General features: G+C 36.1%; 1 protein-coding gene and 2 pseudogenes across 16 annotated transcripts; all 3 read right to left on the bottom strand.

Moving 5' to 3' along the window:
* Positions 1-1320: 1320 nt before the first annotated feature.
* LOC132634637 (AT-hook motif nuclear-localized protein 22-like) lies at positions 1321-3087 on the bottom strand (annotated as a pseudogene).
* Positions 3088-7082: 3995 nt separating this feature from the next.
* LOC132610587 (peroxidase 5-like) lies at positions 7083-9153 on the bottom strand (annotated as a pseudogene).
* LOC132633241 (uncharacterized) lies at positions 8249-18813 on the bottom strand. Of its 16 annotated transcripts, none has more exons than XM_060349562.1 (9): positions 18640-18813; positions 16551-17831; positions 13436-14707; positions 13272-13359; positions 12334-13178; positions 11137-11184; positions 9299-10967; positions 9148-9216; positions 8249-9071 (listed from the first exon to the last, which is right to left on the bottom strand). In XM_060349562.1, exons 3-5 carry the CDS (start codon positions 13855-13857, stop codon positions 12354-12356), a joined length of 1335 nt encoding a protein of 444 aa, XP_060205545.1. In that variant the 5' UTR covers positions 13858-14707; positions 16551-17831; positions 18640-18813; the 3' UTR covers positions 8249-9071; positions 9148-9216; positions 9299-10967; positions 11137-11184; positions 12334-12353. The 16 variants fall into 16 exon arrangements, with proteins under 16 accessions (XP_060205545.1, XP_060205617.1, XP_060205608.1 ...); XM_060349634.1 differs by lacking the exon at positions 11137-11184 and having other exon boundaries at positions 8249-8486; positions 8690-9071; positions 18640-18812; XM_060349625.1 differs by lacking the exon at positions 11137-11184 and having other exon boundaries at positions 8249-8481; positions 8690-9071; positions 18640-18812.
* Positions 18814-24623: the final 5810 nt, after the last annotated feature.

The raw sequence follows: 24623 nt of genomic DNA, 5'->3' as shown, positions 1-24623 counted from the left end.
CTGTTCTTCTATGTCTAACAACTTGTAAAGTTGAACTTTCACTTGCCATGACACCAAAAAATAAAATAAAAATTGTGCCCCTTTATTTTTTACGTGGTGAATGGGGTATTATTTAGAGTTGTGTATACTATTTTAGTTACCAAGAATCCTAAATAATGGGGTCTTGTTTAAGGCAATTCCTAATTCTACTAGGACAAGTGCAAATTTCCTTCCCCCTTTTTTTTTTTTTTTTGGTCCAAAGTGAAGTTTTATCCCCTATTCTTTAACAGGAAAACAAATTGCAAGGAAAAACTACAAGTCCAACTAAAAGTACAAGTAATTTTTATATTATTAAGATATTTTAACATATTAAGATCTTAACCCATTGGAGATTTGTACTGGCAGGTATAAAACATTAAAAAGGTTTAGCGCCACTTCTCTCTTTCTGAAAATCGCAACATAATTGTAACAAAACATGATACTCTTTTAACACTTCATAGAAGTGCGCGTGTAACCACAGTACCCAACGTTTTTGTTTCTCTGAACACTTCGTACTGATGCTCAATTCACAGTACTAACCCTAAATGTAGTATAGAATGGCTAAAAGATCAGAACAATCAATTTAAAGGAAATCCAAAGAAGTACTTGGAATAATAATTTGCCCATATCTCTCTGTAATCGTCCTTGGCCATTTTTGGACGTAGTCATGTATAGTGACTGTCCATTTTCTTCCTCACTTAATTTGAAGCAATTTTTTTCATTTCTATATTCTCATGATTTGTGGCTTTGAAGAAGAAGGAAATATGAAATAAAACTTGGGGAATACTTAATTTTATCTATCAAAGTAAAAGTACAGAGGTCAAAATACTTAATTTGCAATGTGAGATTGTGCATATATAGATTCTTATAAACATTAAAGTTACCCAAAAGTTTATTCTTTCTCTCAATTTACTTAGCCGTGTTTGACTGGAAACAATGTTTTAAAAATAAAATAACAACCATCGACATTTGTATGGCTTTAAATCATCTTATAAAAAGTTAAAAAAATAATAAAAAAATAATGTTAAATTATTTCTAAATAAAGAAGTATGATGCTTTTACTGGGACAGACTAAAAAGAAAAATATATCACATTAGTTGAGGTAGGGGAATATAAGTTACGGTGAATAATAATTAAAAATATTTAACAAAAATTTAAAAAATCATGGACAAAGATTTATTTATTTATTTTGACCCTCTACATAGTAATAGTGTCGTATAAAAATAGAACAAGGGGAGCACATCGATCTTACTACCATCAGATGTAAGAAACCAAATTACTGCAACCAGTGCTATCATAAAATGAAAAACCACAAAGAATTGTTGAATTTATACATCCCTTACTAAACAAAAAATAAGAATACGACTAGAACAGATTTATTAACACCACAAACCGACTACTACTTGTACAAGAAGCGATGCAATGTGATATCCAAATAGTAATAGAACGATGCAATGTGATATCCAAATAGTAATAGAATTGGAGCCATGTCCTAAACTCTAGTAAAATGCAAAAAACAAAACTAATTTAAGGACCCATTTGGCGGTGAGAAATTTTCACTCTTTTCTGAATGATATTTTACTCTGTTTCAAATCAGCTGTATGTGATTATAAAATTTGTTTCAAGTCAGTATGTGGTTATAAAATTTTTGAATCTATCTTGGAGTTGTATTCCAAATTTAGAGAAGCGCTCCAATCTTGTTTTCCAACCTCACTTTTCATAAATTTCAAACAAAGTGTTCTCTTTTCTTCTTTGCAAAAAGTATAATCAAACACAACTCGTTCTTCAACTCCAATTTCATAAATTTCAAATAAAATAAAAAATATTTGAAATCAGTGGCCAAACGCCTAATAAGTATCTAATTTTTGTCAATAAGGAGGATGACCCGAATTTCCCCAATAAGTACTATCAGTTGGTAATTGACTTGAATTTATAAGATGTGGTGGAAATCCTTGAAGTAAAGAAGCATTAGAATCATTAGCCATAATTTGTTGATCTTGTTGTTGGCTTCCTTGTACCACTGGCGATTCTTCATCATCTAGAGGAAGCTTTTCGTTTGCGGCATTCCCGAAGGAAGCCACCATAACCACTACTGACCCAGACGTAAGTAGTGGGCCCACCACGCCACCTCCAACTACTTGGCCTTGACTTCCGGCCAAGTATATTGTCAGCCCTGAGGCTGTTGACGGTGCTGGAGGTGGCAAATATGAACCCGAGAGGGATAGAATCTCAAATCTTCCGGGTAAAGTCACGACAGCGCCAGGAGATGCCGGCTGCCTTAGTGTGACGTTTGTGACTGCCCCACATCCGCTCAAAATACAAACGCCTCGCTGGCGTTGGCTCGCGAAAGTGGAGATACTTTCTCGGACATCGTGACCGTCGGAAATCTCCCTAACGTGAGATTTTAGGGTATTCGCGCTATCTCGAGTTATTATGATCGATAGGTGGTTTTTGCTTGTTCTTAGAGCCAGATGGCCTTCCTCTAGGTCTTTTATTGACTTCTTCGCCGACACCACCCTCTCCTGCATGTCCGAGGCTAAAATCGTCATCTAAGCCTCATTTGTCGTCTCGATTTCCGTTTTGTTGTTCGTCTGGGTGCTTGGAACTGGTTAGGAAGATTATGTAACTGAAGATCACTTGAGTGAAAAGGAGGTGGCATTGGGCGGCCATGATCCATCTTCTTTTGTAGCTTATTATTCTTATTATCCTACAATTTGAGCTGAGGGTTTTCTTGAAACTTGAAAACTTCGGCTGAAGTATATGAGTGGATAGATCTGGAAAGTCAGAGTAAAGTCACTTTAAAAAATTGTCAGCTGAATCAACCATATTTCTCATCTCTAAGCTCGTGGGATAATGTGTACTATCCCTCTTTGTTGCACAGCTACAAAAATTCTCATCTATTCAAGCAGTTTAATTTGGAGCTGTAGATAAATTGGAAAAATGAAGAAAATAGAAGAGAGGGCAAACTGAACCCTTTATGTTGGGACTTTGGGTTAGCTAAGTAGTGTTTGGGTTAGGGTTAGGTCAGGACAGGTCAAGGTAAGACAGTGCGCATGGGTAGTAAGAACATGCCCCCTTCCTACATTGTGCTACATTGTACTCCTTCTGTCTCAAATTATCTGTCCTGTTTTGTAAATATAGTTGTCTCAAATTATTTATCGTTTTAAAAGTTTAAAAAATTCACATGTAATGGAGCAAAGATAAAAATAGTGATATATATATATATATATATATATATATATATATATATATATATATATATATTTGTCTCCGCAATTCATGTGAAGGGGAGTAAGTGGCACCACAATGAGGGATGTGGCTCCCCTCCAATGGACTTTGCGCCCAGTTCGTCCAGTGGAGTCCTAATCTAATTACAAATGTGCGGTATTAAATCTAAGGGTCATAATCAGCATACCTAAAACACCTCCTAAACCATGGTTAAACTATGAATCTATGACTACAGTATAGCAAGATATAGAAACATCCGAAAATATTGATGTGGGGATTTGTATCCGGAAAAAGATTGGAAAATATTGTTCTACCCTTAGTTTTTTTCCTTCTGTAATGTTAGTTTAACAATTGGATTGGATTGATTTTAAATTTTAAAATTAAAATTTTTATATTCGAACTATACGAAAGTATCATAAGTTGTAATCTTTCTCATATCAATACGATGAAAATATACAAAATTACTTGTTAAAGTTCATGTAACTTGACTCTAAAAAACATAACGTAACAAGTATTTTTGAGACGGAAAGTATTTAATTTGAACGAGCTTGGAATTTGGAGGTGAAATTTTATCAATTTTCTGGATAATTGACTTGAACAATGACTATAATTGAACAAAAAAACTCATGAAAATAATAAAAAGACAAAAAAGGAGAATTGGTCGCAGAGAAAAAGGAAAGAGCTAACTGATGGCTGCAAGATTTTAGCCTTCAAATATGCTGCCAATAAAAAAGAAGAAGAATAAAATTCAGAATTCTTAGTGTAACCATGGTTTAGGAGGTGTTTTAGGTAAGCAGATTATGACCCTTAGATTTAGTAGTGTACATGTGTAATCAGATTAGAACTCCACTGGATAAACTGGGCACAATGTCCACTGGAGGGGAGCTGCATCCCACAATGAGGGAGAATCAAATTTGTTGTTTAATGCAAAGAAAATGAGAAACTCTGACGTTTTAGGAAAGCTGAATACAAACAGACGCACGCACACACACTTATCCCCCGGAAGACACGGTCTGATCATATTAGCGGCTTTATACTACTATACTTTATTAAACTTGGCTCCTTCTTAACACCCACATGATATCCTCCAAATTTGTCTTGAAATATTTGTGTACGTGTAGTGTTTTAACGAGTGTGACAAAGTAGGAGTTGAGGATTTCGATATCATTTGAATAGTTTATCATACAATTTACATTTGAATGTGACTGATAATTTAAAGGTTTTCTTCTAAGGGGTTAAAATAATAGGGGTCATGTTTATGTGTGACAGAAATCTCTTTCTAAACCATCTTTTATTGAACTTGATCGTAAATTTCAAATGCAATTGTCACGCTCCAAATTTGATATTAAGATCGTGAGAAGGCATCCAACAAGCTACTATCTTGATCTCGCGAACATCTATGCTAACATGCTTATAAAAGTAAAAATGAATAAGGCGAAAGATATACTAAAGTATAGCCTGATATATGATAAATGCGAAAATGAAGATAAGGTCGGATACAATGTATAATTCATAATACCCAAAGTCCCAAAAGAAATAGACTAAATCATGAAGCTACTAGCATCTGAGTATAAGGTACTAGAAGCAACTTGAAAGTACAGACAAGACTAAATGCAAATGATACTGGCTGAATAGGGCCTCCACGGACTAGTGGCGGCTCACCTTAGCTCTGGATAGGTCTAGAAAGGACTGAATATCACGGGTCGACCAACGGACCACAATTAACATGGCTTGGGTCAAAATAACAAGTGTGAGCTGAAAAACAGCAATTTCATAGACCATTTCTGTCAGCTCATTCCTAGGACAAGACTTGGAAAACTGCTAATAGTGTATAAATAACAATCAAAGCAAAACATGTAAAAAAAAATATAAAAGTATGCAGATAAGAGTAGAGATCATGTACATAATCATTCATAATAATCGTGACGCTACTGATGCTGCTAACTACTAAAGCTTCTAGTATGAGGCATAGGTTGCCTGTCTGACCTACCTGGCGCAGTGCATCCACCAAATGTCTTATCCAAAACTAGCTCAATCTACTAGTCGGCCTTGTGACATCATCATACCCAGGAAGTATGTGCTATGTATATAGGGTAAACACCGACACGACACGTGGCAAGATCCGACGCTAAGCATGTCAAGTGGGTCGGGCTGGGCTGGGCCATTTAAACGTGGGCCACATGGGGCGGGGCTTGGCCGGTGTTAAGGGGCCGGGCTGGAGGAGGAAAAAGGGTGTCCGGCCCAGCCCCTACTCGGATAAGCGCTACACCTCGGGCTAATCGGGCCGGGCTGGGTTTTAGTTAGTGGGCCAGGTCTTTTTTTTTTTTTTTAAGTTCTAATACAAAAATAGATATTTACATTTACTAATAATAATAAAATTAACATTTACATCTAATGATAAAATTGCTAAACTAAAAAAAAGTTTAGTAGTTGTCAAATTCAAAAAACTAGCCGTTATAAATTTAAAAAATTAGTCGTTGCCAATTTTATTTGAACCCCTAAATTTATGAATAACTACACTTTGGTCATATTTTCAAACTATAAATACCCCTCCATTCTTCTTCATTTTCACACAATTCTTCCACAATTCTCTCTTTATCTAAATTTGCTATTCAACTAGTGTACATTACTACTTTCAACTTCCATGGATAATCCTCCACCTCCACCTTCTCCTCGAGTTCAAAGATCAACTTCAAGTGCGGTGTAGCACTACAAGAAATATGATATTTAGCTACGAAAATACTAGCTACGACGAAAAATTCGTCACTAAATGTTCACTATTCGTGACAAAAGTTTCATTTCGTCCTTAAATACATGAGGCATATATTTTTAGTGACGAAACACAAAAATTCGTAGCAAAGTTTTGTCCCCTGAAGTTTCCCTCCAAAAAAAGCGTTGGCGCAATTTATTGAGTGCTATTAGCCACGAATTTAAAGTTATTAGTGACAGATTATTTTGTCATTAATGATGTATCCAATTTGTGACAAACTAATTTTCGTCCTAAAATAAGTTAAATTTTTTAGACAAAAAACTTTTGTCGCAAAAACTATGTTGATACATTAGTGACAAATTAAAATATGTAGTTAACCATTGTAAACTTTAGCCACATAATTTTATAATTAATTGTGACTTTAATTTTTGTCACTAATAGTTCGAACAATTAGTGACAATTGTATTATTTGTCTCTGTTCAACTTACAAATTAGTCACAATGCAATTTTGTCACAAAAAATATAAATTTGAAATGGCTACGACTTAAATTTCATAGTTGAATAGTGCAATTATTGGCTACAAAAAAATTGTAGTTATAAAGAAAAAGATTCAGACACATCTCGATCTAAACAAAATAAAAATTAGAGTTTTATCCATCAATAGATATACCCTGCAAGCATAATTTTCTTTGAAATACTAGACCATACTACTGACAAGCGACATAATCATATTACATAATAAAAGAGATAAACCGTTATACACATATTTTTAACTAATATACCACTAAAATTTGGAGACGAAAACTTTTGTCACAAAAACTATGTTGATACATTAGGGACAAATTAGAATTTGTAGTTAATCATTCCAAACTTTAGCTGCAGAATTTTATATTTAATTGTGCCTTTAATTTTTGTCACTAATAGTTCGAACAATTAGTAACAATTGTATTATTTATCTCTACTCAACCTACAGTTTAGTCACAACGAAATTGTCACAAAAAAAATATAATTTTCAAATGGTAACAACTTAAATTTCGTAGTTGAATAGTGCAATTTCGGTTCTATTTTCTTTATCTTTTCGCGTCTTCAATCTACGGATAACTGAAAGAAAAACTATGAGGCTAGCTAAAAGAAACTTTTTGCACTTTTATTAATCAAATAAATGGAAGTTATCCAATCTTTATCATGAAAATAAGCAAAATCTCTTGCATCAATTTAAATTACAATTGGAAAGAATCAGTTACACTTTGTCTTGACATTGAAATGAAAAAAAGAAGTGATGATACAATTAAAAATCAACAAAAATGATAAAAGAAAAGAATCACTCGATTAATTAATTCACGACCCTGCAGTTCTTCCTGATCTCTCCCTGCTTGCCACTCATAACCTCTATGGATCCCATTTTCACCATCGCAGCTGCAAACTTACGAGCCCAATTTGCACCATGAATCGCGTTACTCCTCACCATCCTAGCCGTTGAAGGACTACTCCATAGCGTCTGATCTGAGGTTAACAATCCCCTATTATTCTTCAAATTGACATAGCACTTATTGTCCAACCTATTTGGTGTAACAACATCAAGTGGAACAGTTGGATCAACCCCAGAGTTAGAAGGATTGGGACATCTCTTCCTCAATTGTTTAGCTAATCTAGGATCCTGCGGGTGAGTAGAATTGAAAGAGTAAAGTCTATCAGAAAATGAAGAACAATGAGTTCTTCCAATAGAATGTGCACCGGAAAGTGTGACCATTTCATCAAAAGATAGTCCTTTTTTTCGCGAAATTTTCTTCAAGCTCTCTAGCATTTAAGGTGAATGGTGGAAGGTGTTCGTTTGGTTCATCTTTAATGGATACTCTTCCGTCTCGACGACCTGCTGGAACTGAATATCTAATGCCTCCAAGCTTAAATGCACTATCTCTTGCAGCATTTTTGAAGAGTCCTTCACAAGAAGTTGCAAAGAGAAAGGAAACAATCAGAAAGAAGGCGTGCAACCAGAAATTTTGCAAGTGTTTTAAAACGTAACTCTTTGACCTATATACACCAGTATTATTTTCTATATGCACTGTATGTGTTTTAACTAACCACTCTTCAGTTTATGTAGTTTCTTCTTACAAAACTAAAGTATAGACAAGTAATAATCAATTTACCTGGCTAATGAGATTCTTAACTTCAGCAGATACATCAGGTGTTGAAGGGAAGCTGAGGTCTACCTTCATAATTCTATAATACTCTAAGTACATCTTGATTTTCTAGTAACAGTTAAAAGATGACAGAAGCAGAGGAATCGTTACCTTCTGAATGTGTCGGTCTGTCTCTCAGCCTCAAATGGAGGCACACTGTATAAAAACTCGTAGCAGAGGATCCCTAGAGTCCAATTGTCAACTGCATAATCATGAGGTTTGTTCTCCACCACTTCTGGTGCTGGATAGTCCAGAGTTCCGCACATTGTATGTCTGTTGCTTCTTGATTGTACAGACCACCAAAAGTCTGCAATCTTCAAGCGGCCCTGCTTTTCATGTGATAATCTAGTCTAGATATTTATGGCAGTTTTCAGATGCTAGGTGCTTATTAACTTTTTAAAGCACCAAAATAATCTTAAATTCTCTAAAAGATGAAAGGCAGAAAAAGCTGTGATTAAAAGCTAGAAGTTTCTGCATTCGTAGGTTTCTCCTACGGCCAAAATTTATTACACATTGAAGTTGTAGGAAACGTAATAGATAGACTTCACTTAACTGATTTCAGCTCCAGTGGAATGAATCTTTTGGTGATCTTCTATTGTGCATCAAGGAATTTACTTGGCGATGAGTTTACAGCACTTGTTACATCCTCCACACCATCACTACCCATAGTTGTCCTACCATCATCAATAAATCCACTAACCGCATTATTGAATCCCCTGCAGTAAATATTGAGAATGAAAGATTTCGAGTAGCAAGCTAATCACATGACTTGTAGGCTAAAAATAATATAAGAACATCAACCAAAAGCTAGATTCCGACTCTTAGCACAGTAGTACATGACAATCATCTGAGTTCAACACAGCAGGTTGCTGACCTCCAGCATATTGGATTTCTCTATTGGCTTCTTGGGCTATCTGCCTTATGTATCGGAAGGCCTGCACAGATATCTTAAGGTAAGTTGACTTATTAAAATAGCCAGATGTTGAGGTACAAACATAAGAAATTTCTTACAGCCATTATCATTTTCTAAGCAAGGATCTTGGACGTTTCATAAAGTGGCTTGAGGAGAACACTACAAGCCTGCACACCAAAAATATTTGCTCAAAAAGAAGGAATCCAGGTGCAAACAAAGCTCAATAATTAACCAACTACATTTGCTCACATCAAGATCAATATGGTCAACAATGTGGATGATTGAGGCCCAGCATTTCATCACATAATTTCAGTTTTAACTAGCCTCACGTGTCTTGTCCCAATTCTAGTATAAAATAAGAACTCCTGCCATATTATATCAGAATAACAGTGATTGACCATTCAGTTTACTGACAGAATTCATTGATCATACAATAAAATGAAGATCATGTTTATCAAAGGCTCAACTAAAGAAAACAAATAAAAGAATGCAATTCAGCAATTCAAAATTCATGGCTATAGATTAGCATACTGCTCCGTGTAACACTTTTCCTCTTCCCAATTTTCATTTCCTTATAAATTGGTCAAATCTTAACAGAACACTTTAAAGCCAATCGGCACTACCCAAAACGCACTTCTACGCATCTCCTAATTTCACCTGGTTACCTAGACTTCATTGGCGAATGAAATCGTCTTTCAGACAATATATCGAACTGGTTATGTGCATAACTTTAACCAAGTTTTTTGTGACAACGGGATAATAGAGTTACCCTCCCAAAAAGTGGGATTATAGTTCAACAATCATATATTCATCACGATCAAACAACAGCACCAGATTCTCACGATTTGTTATCTAAATTCCACACAAAGAAACCACAGGTTTTTTTTTTTGATTAAGCACCGGGTGTCCGGGTCTCTTTGAGCCCCGACTAATCCCGGGGGTGCACAGGCCCTCGGCAAGGAATTTCCCGCAAGTGCACCACGGGTAATTCAGGGTTTTACCCCAAGTCCGATGGCCCAAGGCTCAAGCCAATTACCACCAGGCCAACCCCTGAGGGTTCAAAGAAACCACAGGTATAGAAATGATGAAAACAAAATTCTGCCAGCAAAGAGAAAGCGAGAGAGAGGGAGATAAAGAGAAGAGAAGAGGAGCATACCTGGTGGTCGTGAAAGGTGTAGGGGAGTCGGGGAACTGGAAGTTACAGTGAAATAAATAGGAGAGGTGAATGGTCTAACACTTACCTGGACCCAAAATAAGGCAAACCATCTGAACCACAAAACGCTTTGGGACTTCTTTGTGCCTGCTCTCCATGTAACTGGCAGAGAACTTTGCACTGTTTTAAGCAAGAAAACTTTTGCACTATTTTAACCAACTTCAACCCCTCAAACCTGTCCAATTAATTCCAAATAACATGAAACTTGGTATATTAGTAAAAAATAATATAATAAACTATTCTAAAAAAGAAAATTTCAAAAAACGACTAAGAAATTTGAAATCGATAGGTTGCCTCCCACCAAGTGCCACATTTAACATCGTGGCACGACGTGATTCAACTTTATCACATTTCTCGCCACTTTGAGCATAAGAAATGGCTCCCAAAATTCATTTCAAATCTAAAAAGGCATATTAACCTATAGACCTCATAATCAAACCCAAAAAGGCATATTAACTATAAGAAATATCAACATATTTTAACAACACAAAAAGATCATCATAAAGTACGATCATCAGCCTTACAAACTAAATTTAAACCCAATATTCACTCCAGCCATTCTAACATCCATTCTAACCACACAATCACATTTTCATATATTTAATCCAAATTCAACGAACTTTAATAGTTGTCACTAGGATTACTACCACCGGATGATCTTCTTGTGTCCATGAGTGATGTAGGTTCACCATCTACATCACTTGGCTGCAAAAAGAAAAGAAGCAATAAGATCTTTGAATAAAAACCTGATTTTTACCAACTCCTAAGCTTTATTCTCTAGTCAAAATATTTAAACCCAACTCCTACATTTCAGGAACAATATAAGTTATATTCAGAAATCATCCTCCTAATTCACTGAGAAGAAGCAACATACAGGATCATGTCACCACCACTGGCTGAGGACACATAAGGGATGTTATACCTGGAAAATTTTAGCCAACTCTATTGCCTTATGAAAATAGTTAATGCCACAACTGAGGATACTTGCATGAAACTAGAATGCTAAAGGGAAGAAACTGAGAAATGACACTAAATTGAAGGTAAGATACAACTCCATTGCACTTTTAATGCGGCAAAAGTCAGAGTAGAGGGCTGGAGCAGAGAGGTAATCTAATCTTTTACAAGCAAATAAGCAGAATGGAAAAACACAACAATACAAAATCTGGCACCTGAGAGATTCCAAATAGCTAAAATCATAAGTTCAATGAGAAATTGAGAATCAAAATGATATATATGAAGGAGTGTATTCACACAAGATTCAGGTGATTACATTCACATAACAGTTTCAATTATAAGGCACAACACTATCCAGATATATAAAGTAGGAAAATAAGGTAGTTGAAGAAAATGAACATTTTGTGTACATAACTTATTGTGAAAGTCTGCAAATAAATTATGATAATTTTTTTTTCAAATAACTTATTATGAAAGACTGCAAGTAACTAGCTCTTTTCCAACCAAAAGAAAATGAAAAGAACATATTGTGCACAAAAAATCGATAGAGGGCGATATAGATTGATAGATGGCACTGATCTTATAAATTAATTTGCTGGTAAGAATTTTCAAAAGAAAGACACTCTTACCTTCATATTTCAAGTCATTTATTATATGATTCATTTACGAAACGATAAAAAGAGACGTTACAAAGGAAATTCAAAATAGTAACTTCGGGAATATAGAGTTATTTACTCCGAAGTAGCAAATAGTATATTTAAACGATAACACATAGTCAAGAGTGGCATCTTGGTGATGCACCTTCAAATTCTCCAAGTTAGAAATTAGGGACCCTCCTAACAACATAGCAACCAGAAGCTCATTTTATCAACCAAAAATTTCTTTCACTACTCTGGTTCTTCTTTCTGCTCGATATGTTTTTTTTTTTTTTGGGATAAAAAAAAGTGTTGTCATAGCGGATAAATCCATATAAGGTCGCTACTTTTACAGTTTTCAAACATAAGAATATATACAAAATTCAATCAGACAAAATCTGCAAATAACTTATGAAAGTCATCCCCCTGAAATCCGCTAAACAAGATACAAAACTCAGAAGAACTATTAACAGGTAACTGACCTTACTATTATGAGATTACATCACAAGCCAATGTCGTCGCCATCACCTGTGCTATCAGCTTCATCGTCATTAGTACTATTATTACCTTCATTCTCCTCATTATCACTTATGTACTCTACCATAGTGTCATCCTCTTGGTCAGAACCTTCTTCGATATAATCAACTTCAACTTCTGGTTCTGTTTGAGCCTCCAATTCAATTACATTTGTATCCAGGGTAATCGGTTCAACATCATCTCTATGTAGTTTACTCAACATATCCACCGTATCATTGGCAATCGAATTACTTTCAAGTGACATGTCTTGATACACATCATTATTTGTAATATGCGACCCATCACTTTCTGTCTCTGAATTTTCCTTCTCCGGGACATCATATAAGTGTCTATCTTGAAATTTGAGCACAATTCGCCAATTTTCCCCCAATTTTGGGTCATCAATGTAAAATACTTGTTTTGCTTGAGTAGCTAGTACGAAAGAATCATGTTCATACCAAAATCTTTTAACACATATGCTCGTAAAATGTTTATCTTTTTGCATCCCTGTTTTCTTGCAAAGATCAAACCACTTGCATTTAAATAGAAAAACTCGATTCTCATCAACATACTCTAACTCAATGATGTCAGTTATTATACCATAAAAATCAATCAACTCATTTTCATGATAGCCTGCAACAACTATACCACAATTCTGACTTTTACGTAATTCATCGCGTCGTTGAATAAGATACCTAACACCATTTATAACACAGCCAATATGTTTTCTTCCACGCACATCAGATTCCATTGCCAAAGGATATAATTTCTTGATAGATGTTGACTTGTCCTTATTATATAATTTCAAAATCTATGATTAAAAAAATATAGCGTTCAATTAGTAAAGAAGAAAAAGATTAAAATTTAAACACAACAACATGATTATTATCTTAAAATCACTTACTTTCCTTTTAAACCATAATGGAAATTGTTCTCTGTGTTTCTCTTCTATATTCCCAACATCTTGTTTCACCAACTCTTCTTTATGCTCTCTGCATGTAAAACAAATTATTTAGAAATAGTATTAAAAAATAAAAATATCAATATATAAATAGAAAAATTACTCACTGAAGAAAAGATTCTGCTTCTTCGCAATTATTCAACACATACCACCGAGCCATATCAAGATCTTTCCTTGGTATGGCATCATAATCTCCATCTCCAAATGGTCTAGCACTCTTTGAAAATATGTCTAGAACAGGTTCATCTTTCTTGCTAGATCCATCATCATTTCGATCTTCACGATTAAATCTAGTTTCGATGCCGGTAAGATACATAGAGCAAAATGTCAAACATTCATCAATAATATAGCCTTCTGCAATAGAACCTTCTGGTCGTGCCTTGTTTCGCACATAACGCTTAAGCTTGCACAAGAACCTCTCAATTTTGTACATCCAACGATATTGTACTGGTCCCCCATACATAGCCTCTCGTGGTAAATGCACAGCCAAATGTACCATAACATCGAAAAAAGCAGGTGGAAAGATCATCTCAAGCTTACATAATATAACAATTATATCCCTTTCAAGTTGTTCTAAGTCATCTCGCCTCAATGTCTTACAACATAATCGTTGGAAGAAATCTCCTAACTCAATCAATGATGATGAGACATTTTTATTTTCAAATCCACGAATAGCAATAGGTAGCACTCGTTGTAACAGGACATGATAGTCATGACTTATGAGTCTACTTATTTTACCATCATCCTCACTTACACACCCTGAGATATTTGAAGCATAACCATCAGGAAATTTAACATCTTTTACAAATGCCCAAAACTTTTTTTCTCTTTTTTTGACATATTATAACAAGCAGCTGGCATTGTACAACTAGAACCATCATGTTGCAACCATAGTTCTTTTCTTATGTTCATATCCTTAAGATCTTGTCTTGCTTTATATGTGTCCTTAGTTTTCCCAGCAATATTTAATAAAGTCCCCAGAATACTCTCACAAATGTTCTTTTCTATGTGCATGACATCTAAATTATGCCGCAACTTCAAGCTCTTCCAATATGGTAACTCAAATAAAATACTTCTCCTCACCCAATTCAACTCTTCAGGAAGACGTTTATTTTTCTTATTATTTGAGTGTTTTCCTGGTTTATAAGTACTGAGGGAATCCAATTGTTGCAAGACATCATCTCCTGAGAGCTCTTTTGGTTTTATTCTTTTTTCTGTCTTCCCATCAAATTTCTTGCTTCTTCTCCATGGGTGGCTAGCTTCAAGATACCGACGGTGACCCATGTAACAGATTTTACTTCTTACCCTCTGTGAAGGTGCATCCTTATTGCAAGTAGGACATGCCATGTATCCCTTAGTGCTCCATCCAGATAAATTACCTAATTCATAAAAAAAGATAATATATGTTCAGTAGCAGAAGAAGAGTTCTTCTCCTTGAGAAAATACAATTAATGATTGCACAACTTTTCTCTCTCTCTCTGTTCTTCATGTTCTTACTAATAAAGTTGGTCTCCCAAATGAAAACGGAAAAAAGACTTACAGGGAGGCAAGTTTCCTCTTTAAGTAAGCTCTATAAATATATTATTGATCTAACCAATTGTGTAATATGAGTTGCATATTCAACTCGCCTATTTGACGTGAAATTTAGATTTACATGTGAAAATCCGTTAAAATTCCAACAAATATTAGATCTGAACTCCTAATTCTAAAAGTACCGCAAGTTTACTGCTAAGAATCTTACAGGTCAAACCTATAAATTTTAGATCCTAAATCCGCATTTGGTCTTCTCACAGTGATCATGTTAATTAGAGATAGAAAAACTTCAACAGAGTTATATTATTTTTTATTTCTGCCAGTGCATCTACCTAGAATGAACTATTAAATAAATAAACCAGCTGTCAAATTGTGTGCTGCTATCGCAAATAGTGCTAAGTTTACACATCACTAACTGATATAAATAAACAGTTTCTAATATACACAGTGTAGTATTTGTTGCACATGTCTATGCATCACATAAGTCGGTAATTATACACTACTAATTCTTTTTTATTTTTCATTAACCTACCATCCGAAATACATCTTCATGAACAATTGAAATTACACTCATAAAGCAACGCTTCATGATAAAATAAGTAAAAGCTAATTAATATGACAGAAATAATTGCAACGACAATAGTTGCGTAAGGATATAAAAAATATATAACTCTTCATCAACAACGTTTAAAGGTCACGGGAAAATCTCGTTATTATGCAATTTATTATCTTACGAATCTTCTTGGAATGAGTTAGCTTATTGCGCATTCTCTATGAAGTGAACAGATTGCCACAGAATTAACAAAAATTGCACTTACGAAGTTTGACTCCTTCTTTGGAGAATGCACTGATCACTAGAGCTGAATTCCTCAGCCAACAGAATTACTCTATTAAGAAAATGTACAACAGACTGAGAGGTACCTATCCAAAGATTCAGTGGAAGAAGCTCATTTGCAATAACCAAGGAAGTCCTAAATGGTTGTTCATTCTAAATTTAGGTCTGCAAAGGAAATTGTACACCAAAGATAGATTGATAAAATGGGGTAGGAACTACAGTCCTACATGTCCATTGTGTGAAGGAGCAGATGAAAACATTCAACACTTATTCTTCCTCTATCCAATATCAGCACTCATATAGCAAAAGATACTACATTGGCAAGGCATCTCAAAACCAGTACAAGGGTGGTTGGAAGAACTGAATTGGGCCAAGAGCAATGCAATAGAAAACAATTCAAAAGCTGAAATCTACAGAATGTCATTAGCTGGCTGCGTCTATTACCTATGGCAGGAGAGGAATCAAAGACTATTTCAGAACACAAAGAGGACAGAAGACACATTGGTGAGGCCAGATCATCCAAGATATCCATTGTAGAGGGACACCAACATCTCGACTAGCAAAACAGCGTGAGAGGTTTAATTTTTATCCTTAGGCTGTTTTAGCTTTGTAGTGCCTATGTAAAGATGATTGAAGTACTAGAACTGGGGCTCTCTGTCCTGTTTCTAGGGGGTCCTGTGTTCGAACACTGTATCTATTTCCCTGGTAATGCAATATGTCAGTTACCAAAAAAAAAAAAAAAAAAACTAAAACTTTGACTCCTTCAACTGTTCTTACAATATGATATCAGTAGTCTAATAATAAATAGTATAGATTATTAAAAATCTGTGAAAGTAAGAAATTTCAGAACCTACCATAAGCTGAAAAGTCATTTATGGTCCATAAAACAGCGGCATGCATCTTAAATCACTCCCTAGTTGACGCATCAAGTGTCTCTACACCATCACTCCATAACTCTTTCAAATCATCAATCAAAGGACGCAAATAAACATCAATATCCTTTCCAGGTGCTTGAGGACCAGGAATAAGCAATGACATCATCATGAATGGGTCCTTAAAACATTTCCAAGGAGGAAGATTATAAGGAACGAGAATGACAGGCCACATACTATACGATGTGCTCATGTTACCGAATGGATTAAAACCATCAGTTGCAAGACCGAGTCTTACATTACGAGGTTCTTGTGCAAACCACTTATGATTCTTGTCAAACTCTTTCCACGCTTCAGAATCAGTGGGATGCCGTAACACATTCTCTTCATCAAGATGTTTTTCTTTATGCCACCTCATGTCCACACTTGTTTTTTTAGACATAAATAACCTTTGAAGTCTCGGCTTTAACGGAAAATAGCGCAAGACTTTATGAGGAATCTTTTTATTCCTTCCATTATCAATTTTCCACCTCGAAGTACCACAATGTGGACACTCTTGTTTATCTTTATGTTCAGCCCAGTACAACACACAATCATTTTTGCAAGCATGGATCAAAATGTATCCTAATCCCAAACCTTGCAGCATGTTTTTAGCATCATAATATGACTTAGGAAGTGTCTCACCATTAGGAAACGCCTCCTTTAGTAACTCCAGCAACATATCAAACGATTTATTACTCCATTGATTGTACACTTTCAAGTGTAGCAACTTCACAAGAAACGAAAGCTTCGGAATTTCTTACATCCTGGGTATAGTTCGCGTTCAGCTTCTTCCAGCAATTTGTTAAACTTTTTAGCTTCCTTCTCACTCATATTACCACATATTAATCCAGTTGTTGTCTCCTCTGAAAAATTGGCAAACGGTCTTCCACTGGCCTCTTCTAACATAGTGTGAATTCTATCATCGTTGTCATGTTCTTCATTTTCATCTTCATTGTAAATCGCATCACTGTTATCTCTCCTTTGTAATTGTTCCCCATGGTGTATCCATTGCACGTAAGTTCCCATAATTCCTTGGATCAATAGGTGGTCATGCATTATTTCTTGCGTTTGAAAAATTACATTTAAACAGTCTTGGCATGGGCATCGAACTTTAGATTTTCGATCAAAGTGAGACCGAACAAGTCGCATAAAAGATTGGACACCCTCAACATATTTTTTGGAGAACTTTTGTTCATGCATCCAGCCTTTATCCATGATCAACTGCACAAACATATCAATTACCCAATAAATATTATAGAAGAAGCACATTCAATGTTCTTTCGGATAAAATAACTACCAAAATAAATATTTCATAAATGCTGGAATACTAGCGAAAAGTAGCTACTAGGGATTCCAATGGATTGAAAAATGCTGCTCTCCCATTCTTCTATACAGTATTCATTGATGAAAAGTTAAGAGCTTGTCTAAGCTAATTTTAAACGTAGAAATAGAAAAAAAAAATCCATATTTGTCTTGGTTTTCTACTTCTTAACTATATTTTTAATGAAATTGGCAGTCCAAGTCCTAATTTTTTTTCTTCCTTTAGATGCATTGATTGAACCCAAAGGTGAATCTGTGTGTCCATTAAACTATGGCCCATGTATGGGTAATTTTGTTTGTATTTTGTTACATATCCGTTCTTCCTTTAGATGTATTATTTCATCCAAAAGGCAAAACGCCTTTAAACTACTGCTATGAGTCGCCTGGAATCAGTGGATAAACTCCATCCAGTAATTATTGCAAGAACAAAAAGGCAAGCTGCGGCCAGATTTTTTGGGTTTCAACTTTGGCTTGTGCTTCAGGTGTGAATAAGAGTTTTATTTATAACTTTCTTATTTATTAACTTCCTCCGAATCGCAACCAAATTAATGAAATAAGTACCAACAAATCCACATATAAAAATCAAGCCCCAATACATTCTTATTCATAAATCAAAACTCAGTATTATGATGCTAAGAATCAAATAGAGAGGAAAAGGACAGCGAAAGTATGAGGAGAAAACCAGATTGAAGTACAAGAGAAGACTTACCAGAGAAGACGAAGGGCAAAGAGATGCAGTGTCGAGCATGGCTGCAGCTATTTTTCTTTTGAAAGGAGAAAGAGAAGAAGCTGCAGACTTGCGGCACAATTCCTTAAACAGGAAAAAACACTCCTAAACCCAATAAACTTTCAGTCTTAGAGTTTAATTTTTATATGAATCTAAAGTAGTTAAACGGTGACACACTCCTAATGAGGAAGTTAGTACTTAATAGAATTGTAGAGATTCTTTTTAATATGAGGTAAAATTCTACTCCCTCCCTCTCAGAATATTTGTGGTCCTTACTAAAAATACTTATCTTAAAATATTTATCATTTTATTTAACCAAGTTAAATTAAGTAGCTTTTTTAAAATAGTCAAAATGCTAACCTAATAAATGCTTTCTTAGTGAGCATGTAAATGAAAAATGCGACAAATATTTTGAGACGGAAGGAGTAATTGATTTACAAGTGTTAAATAATAGGACTTCATACTGTAATAATTATAATCCGAGTTTAACCAAAGAAATAATAATAATAATAATAATAATAATAATAATAATATGAAATTTTAGCTACATAATTCAAATAAGGAAAGGTTTAATAATCAAAGTTTAATGAATTTTTGAGTTTTCAATATTAGGAAAATATTAAATAACTATTTTGTCTATTATAGAGTCTTTTAATGAAGGACAAAAAGTTCAAATCAACATTTATAAGGTCCTTTATGCTTTTAATATAACTAGTTTCTATAAACGTGCAATTGCACGTTATTGTCAATCGATCTCAATCTTAGTTAATATATATATATATATATATATAAGATATTATTTGAAATTAAATATATTTATTTTATGATGTACAAAAATATTACTTGATCATGTCCACTTAATATTTCCCATTAAGGGTGTGTTCGGTATGGAGGAAAATGTTTTTCACGAAAAATATTTTCATGGAAAGTGTGTTCTGGAAAATAAGTGAATTTTCACCACACAAACTTTCCATTTTAATAAATTTCTTATAAAGGTAAAATTAATATGAAGCAGAAAATTTTGGAGCGATAGGGGTGCGGGCAAGGGGACGGGGATAGAAAATCAAAAAAAAAAAAAACTTTTAAATTTTTTTTTTAAAAAAAGGTCAATTTTTTTGATAGGGTGGTTTGGTGTTGGGGCGGGGGAGGGAGGGGGTGGGGGTTGTAGGAAACCAAAAAAAATAATTCAAAGTCTTATGCTAAAAAGGACGTGCTTTTCGTTCGTCTTCGCCCAAGTGTGGCTAATGCTATAATAGGAACTGAACTCATACTTCTAACTCTTCCCCCCGGAACGTCTTCTTTAAGAGCGGATCCAACCTTTCTTCTTCCTTCTCAAGCAGATGCCGAACCTCATTATTTAGCGGCTCTCCGAAGTCCCACAGGTGGAAGCGGTTCTGATAGGCGGGACAAAGCGCTTGAGGGGTTGGTGGGGTGTTGGGCGGGGGAAGGGGGGATGGTGTAAAAAATTAAAAAAAAAAAAAATTAAAACTTTTTTTAAGAATCTAAAAATATTTTTTGGAGGGGTGGGTGCTCCCCCACACCGAGGGGGGGGGGGGGGGGGGTTGGTGGGGATGGGGTGGGTGTGATCTTGAAAAATAAGTGAATTTCAACTTATTTTCTCATGTTCGTTGTGGGTAGTGGAAAATAAGTGAATTTCTTACTTATTTTCTCATATTTATTTGGTTGGTAGAAAATATTTTTCGAAAAATACCCACCCAAGCCCCGCCAACTCCACCCCAAACCCACCTCCCCATACCACACAAACCCCCCCTCCCCAACCACCCCCCTCCCCCGCCCCCCCAATTTTTTTTCTTTTTGAAGTTTTTAATTTTTTTTCCTGGTTTTCTACACCAGCACATCTCCCCCCCCCCCCCACACAGTGGACCCATACCACACCAACCCCCACTGTCACCCCTCCACCCTTTTTTTTTTGAAGTTTTTAATTTTCTTTTCTTGGTTTTCTATACCACAACCCCCCACTCCCACCCCCCGCGGGACACCCCCCAAAAAAAATTCTTAAAAAAAGTTTTAAAAGTTACTTTTTATTTTGGATTTTTACACCCCCCCCCACCCCGGGCACCCCACCACCTCCTCCAAAATCTTAATTTTTAACCACACAAACTTTCAATTTTTATAATTTTTTAATAAAGATAAAATTAAATAGGAAGTAGAAAATTTGGAAGGGGGTACGGGGTGCATGCGGTGGGTGTAGAGAATCAAAAAAGAAAACTTCTCAAACTTTAGAAAAAAAAATTAGAGAGGGTGGTGGGGTATCGGGAGGGGGCGGTCGTGGGGATGGGTGGGGTGAAAAAATAAAAAGGGAAACTTTTAAAACATTTTTTAACAAAAAAAGAAAAAAAATGGTTTGGGGGGAGGGGGGAGGGGGGATGTGTTGGTGTAGAAAACCTAGAAGAAATTAAAAAAAAAAAAGTGGGGAGGGGGTAGGGTGCGGGGGTGGTGCATGAGTTACGGGAGTGGTTGGAGTTTGGTGGTTGGGGGGGGGGGGGGGAGGGTGCATGGGTTGCAGGAGTAGTTGGAGTTTGGTAGTTGGGGGTGGGGGTAGGCGTGGGTGGTGCAAAAAATCCAAAAAAAAAAAAAACTTTTTTTCAAAACAAAATTATAATTTTTTCTTTAGGATGGGGGGTTATGGTGTTGGTGTGTCGGGTGGGGGTGGTGGCATGCACTTGTGGACTTGTTTTCCCTACTTTTATTAGGGAAGTTATTTTCCCCATTTTTGAGGAACTTGTTTTCCTAAAGAAAATATTTTTCAGATTTTTTGACTAAAAGAACATGAGAAAATTGGAAAACATTTTCCGGAAAATATTTTCCTCCATACCGAACACATCCTTCAAAAAAACATCGAGGGGGGCGTAGGGGAAATTGTGGGGTGGGGTGTTGGGGAGTGCTAGGTGGGGTTGTAACTGTCACACCCTAATCCTGCTAGGGTGTGATGGGCACCCGACCCTTACTTAGGGCCAAGCGAACCCTCCGACTCCTATTACATACATAATCTTTTGAACCTCTAAATCAAGTATACATAATAAAGCTTACTGAAATATTCTTTTTGTTACTTTCAAATCAAATAAAATCTGTAACTGTGTAAAACTTATATCATAACACAAACTGACACATCGGCTGATGGAGCCGCTGACAGACTGACTCCCGATACCCACAACTCTGTCTGCAAAGTCTCTAACTTCGAACAAGACATCATAGCATAGTACGCTGACTCGGCTACACTCCAGGGCCAAGTGGAGCTCGCCAACTTCTATAATAGCTTCAATTCATCTGGGTGTACCTGCGCGGCATGAAACGCAGGCCCCGAAGAAGAGGGGTGTCACGACCCAACTCGGGCCGCGACGAGCACCCGGTGCTAGCCCACCCGGGCACCCTCTTAGCTTACTCTTATGCTTACATCTAGGTGAGCCACATAATTATACATGCATTTCCATTCATTCGTCAACTAGTCCCATTTGGACAACAACACATTTATATCATCATAGGCATCTATGCCACATCAATGTACATGGGCCAACGTGGCCGACAAAATGATATACAAAACATAGGCCGACAAGGACAAACACATCTACCCACACACACACATGTCTACGAGCCTCTAAGAGTATAACATATCACATTAGCGGGACAGGACCCCGCTATGCCCATAATTATATACACAAAAGAATGAGTACCCAAAAGATATGGCTCCGAAGGAAATAGAGCTCTCTATGTAATCTACGAATAGGCAACTATGGATCAAGTCTGTCTCCCTGTGCACCTGCGGGCATGACGCAGCGTCCACAAACAAAAGGACGTCAGTACGAAGAATGTACTGAGTATGTAAAGCATGAGGAACATCAATAAATAAGCATCATGAACACCATATGAAATAGCATAGCAGGGGAGATAATAATATCATCGTCATAGCGCTTACCTGCCTTTCGTAGGACTTTCCATTTTTCATACGTATTTGTACACCTACGACATCATCCGTATTCCATAATAGTACTCGTACCATACTTGTGCTCATATTCGTACACATGTCCTTATTCGCATTCGTATACATAGTCTTTTCACATTCATATTCATATTATATACATAGCCATAGACTTATATACATACATAGCGTGCCCGACCATAAGGTTCGGTGTTTCATACGTACTTAGCCAACCAAGGCTCAATGTTATTTCTACCTGGCCCTACCAAGGCTTCAGGGTTATCCGTACCATTTGCAGACGTGTGTGCGCGTTACGTAATTGTATACATACTTTATACATAATCATATACATATATACATCCATATACATATATTCTACCCGGCATTATAAGCTCGGGGTGTCATTATAGCCCTTCGTAGGCACATGTGAATATAATAGCCCGTAGGCACCTTTAGCATCATTATTATTATCATCGTCATCACTATCATCGTCATTATTGCTACATCCATATCTTAGGCTTACTCGTCATATGAGGGGCGTAGTACAATCGTAGTACATGCTAAGGATCGTGAGCTTATGAGCTCGGAGTGTCAATCACTGGAATACAACATACTCATATAGAGGAATTAGAAATTTGGCCAAGAACCATGCCTTATGAAAGAAGGGTTAGCCTTACATACCTTTTCGTCGGACTATTCTACACTTGCACGTTTCCTTCCAATGCTAGCGTCTATACCTTCATTAATATCATAACAATGACCATTAGTCATTCACATCATCCACATTATCTAGATTTCTCAATTTGCTTCTAATTCTCCCATATTTATGGTCAGGACCTCCAACTTCGTCCATTCGTCTAAAGTATCTAGTTCATGATCTTAGTACCATTTATAATACATTCATATCGTAACACAACAACATTCATAATTCAATTCCAACTATTCCTCAAAATGTCACTATTCACCATTCATGACCTAGTTGACCACATTTTCTACAATCCATGTATTTTAATTCTCCAATACCTTAACCATCTTGTAAAAATCATGAATCTTACCTTAGAAGTTGTAGGAACAAGCTTTGGTTAATAATACTCCACTTTGAGCAAAACCTTAGTTTTTCTCCATTAGCATTTCTTGACTTGGATGATCCTTGATGATTCCCTTATCCTTGATTCACTTGTCTTAATGTTATTGGTGGCTTATATCCTTGAAAACTCATATAATAAATGTAGAGAGAAGTTTTAGAGAAAAGTGGTGTAATGTGGAAATGAAATAAGACAAGTCTTGATCCTCATATTTAATGAATTGAAAAATCTGTGCTGGGTGAACAGTGGTCGTCCATGGAGGTTTACGGTCCGTATTTCAGTTTACGGACCGTCCCTCGTGGTCGTCTTTAAGCTTAAGCAGAACCAGAACTTTAGGCTGCATGCATGGTGATTTACGACCATGGTTTACGGGCTGTAAATCACTTTACGGTCCGTCCACCAGGTCGTATTTAACCATTTCCTCGGCTGGCAGAAAATTGAAGCCTTGCATGGCAGTTTACGACTGCCAGTTTACGGACCGTATTGCACTTTACGGCCCGTATTTTGATATTTACGACCACTGGGCAGTTGCAATTCTGCAACTTCCCATATTTCTTAGACTTCTCATTTTAATCACCCCCGTCCATGCACATGCATTACTCACCTTGTATCTCATCTTAACTTAGCCAACTTCCTCGTCTCACATCGGATACTTTCGAAATCTCGCCTAAGGTCATCAAACGTCGTTTCTTGCTCATAGACATCATGCACTCATATTCATCACTAGTTTATCCACTTACGTACCAACGGAAAATTTTTCGAGGTGTAACAAGGGGTCAGTACGAGCAATGTACTGAGTATGTAAAGCATAATGATAACATAATAAAATGGACAGAACATGAACAACAATATAATAAGGAACATATGGACGGTATAAGAAAGGATATGACTGTAACTGCCTGTCTCTCAAGGCGGAATCATGCATGCTTACTTTTACCTTTATA

The sequence above is a fragment of the Lycium barbarum genome, chromosome 1, assembly GCF_019175385.1.
Source record: "Lycium barbarum isolate Lr01 chromosome 1, ASM1917538v2, whole genome shotgun sequence".
NCBI classification, from domain to species: Eukaryota; Viridiplantae; Streptophyta; class Magnoliopsida; order Solanales; family Solanaceae; genus Lycium; species Lycium barbarum.
Note: the sequence above shows the minus strand (reverse complement) of the source record. Positions and strands in the feature narration are given on the sequence as shown.

Bases quoted from the DNA above. Each gene is read 5' to 3' on its own strand.
- LOC132633241 (XM_060349562.1), bottom strand. From the start codon at position 13,857: ATGATCTTTCCACCTGCTTTTTTCGATGTTATGGTACATTTGGCTGTG. The intron at 13,360-13,435 runs GTGAGTAATTTT...TTTTACATGCAG, and splicing joins GAAGCAGAATCTTTTCTTCA to AGAGCATAAAGAAGAGTTGG. The intron at 13,179-13,271 runs GTAAGTGATTTT...TTTTAATCATAG, and splicing joins CATTATGGTTTAAAAGGAAA to ATTTTGAAATTATATAATAA.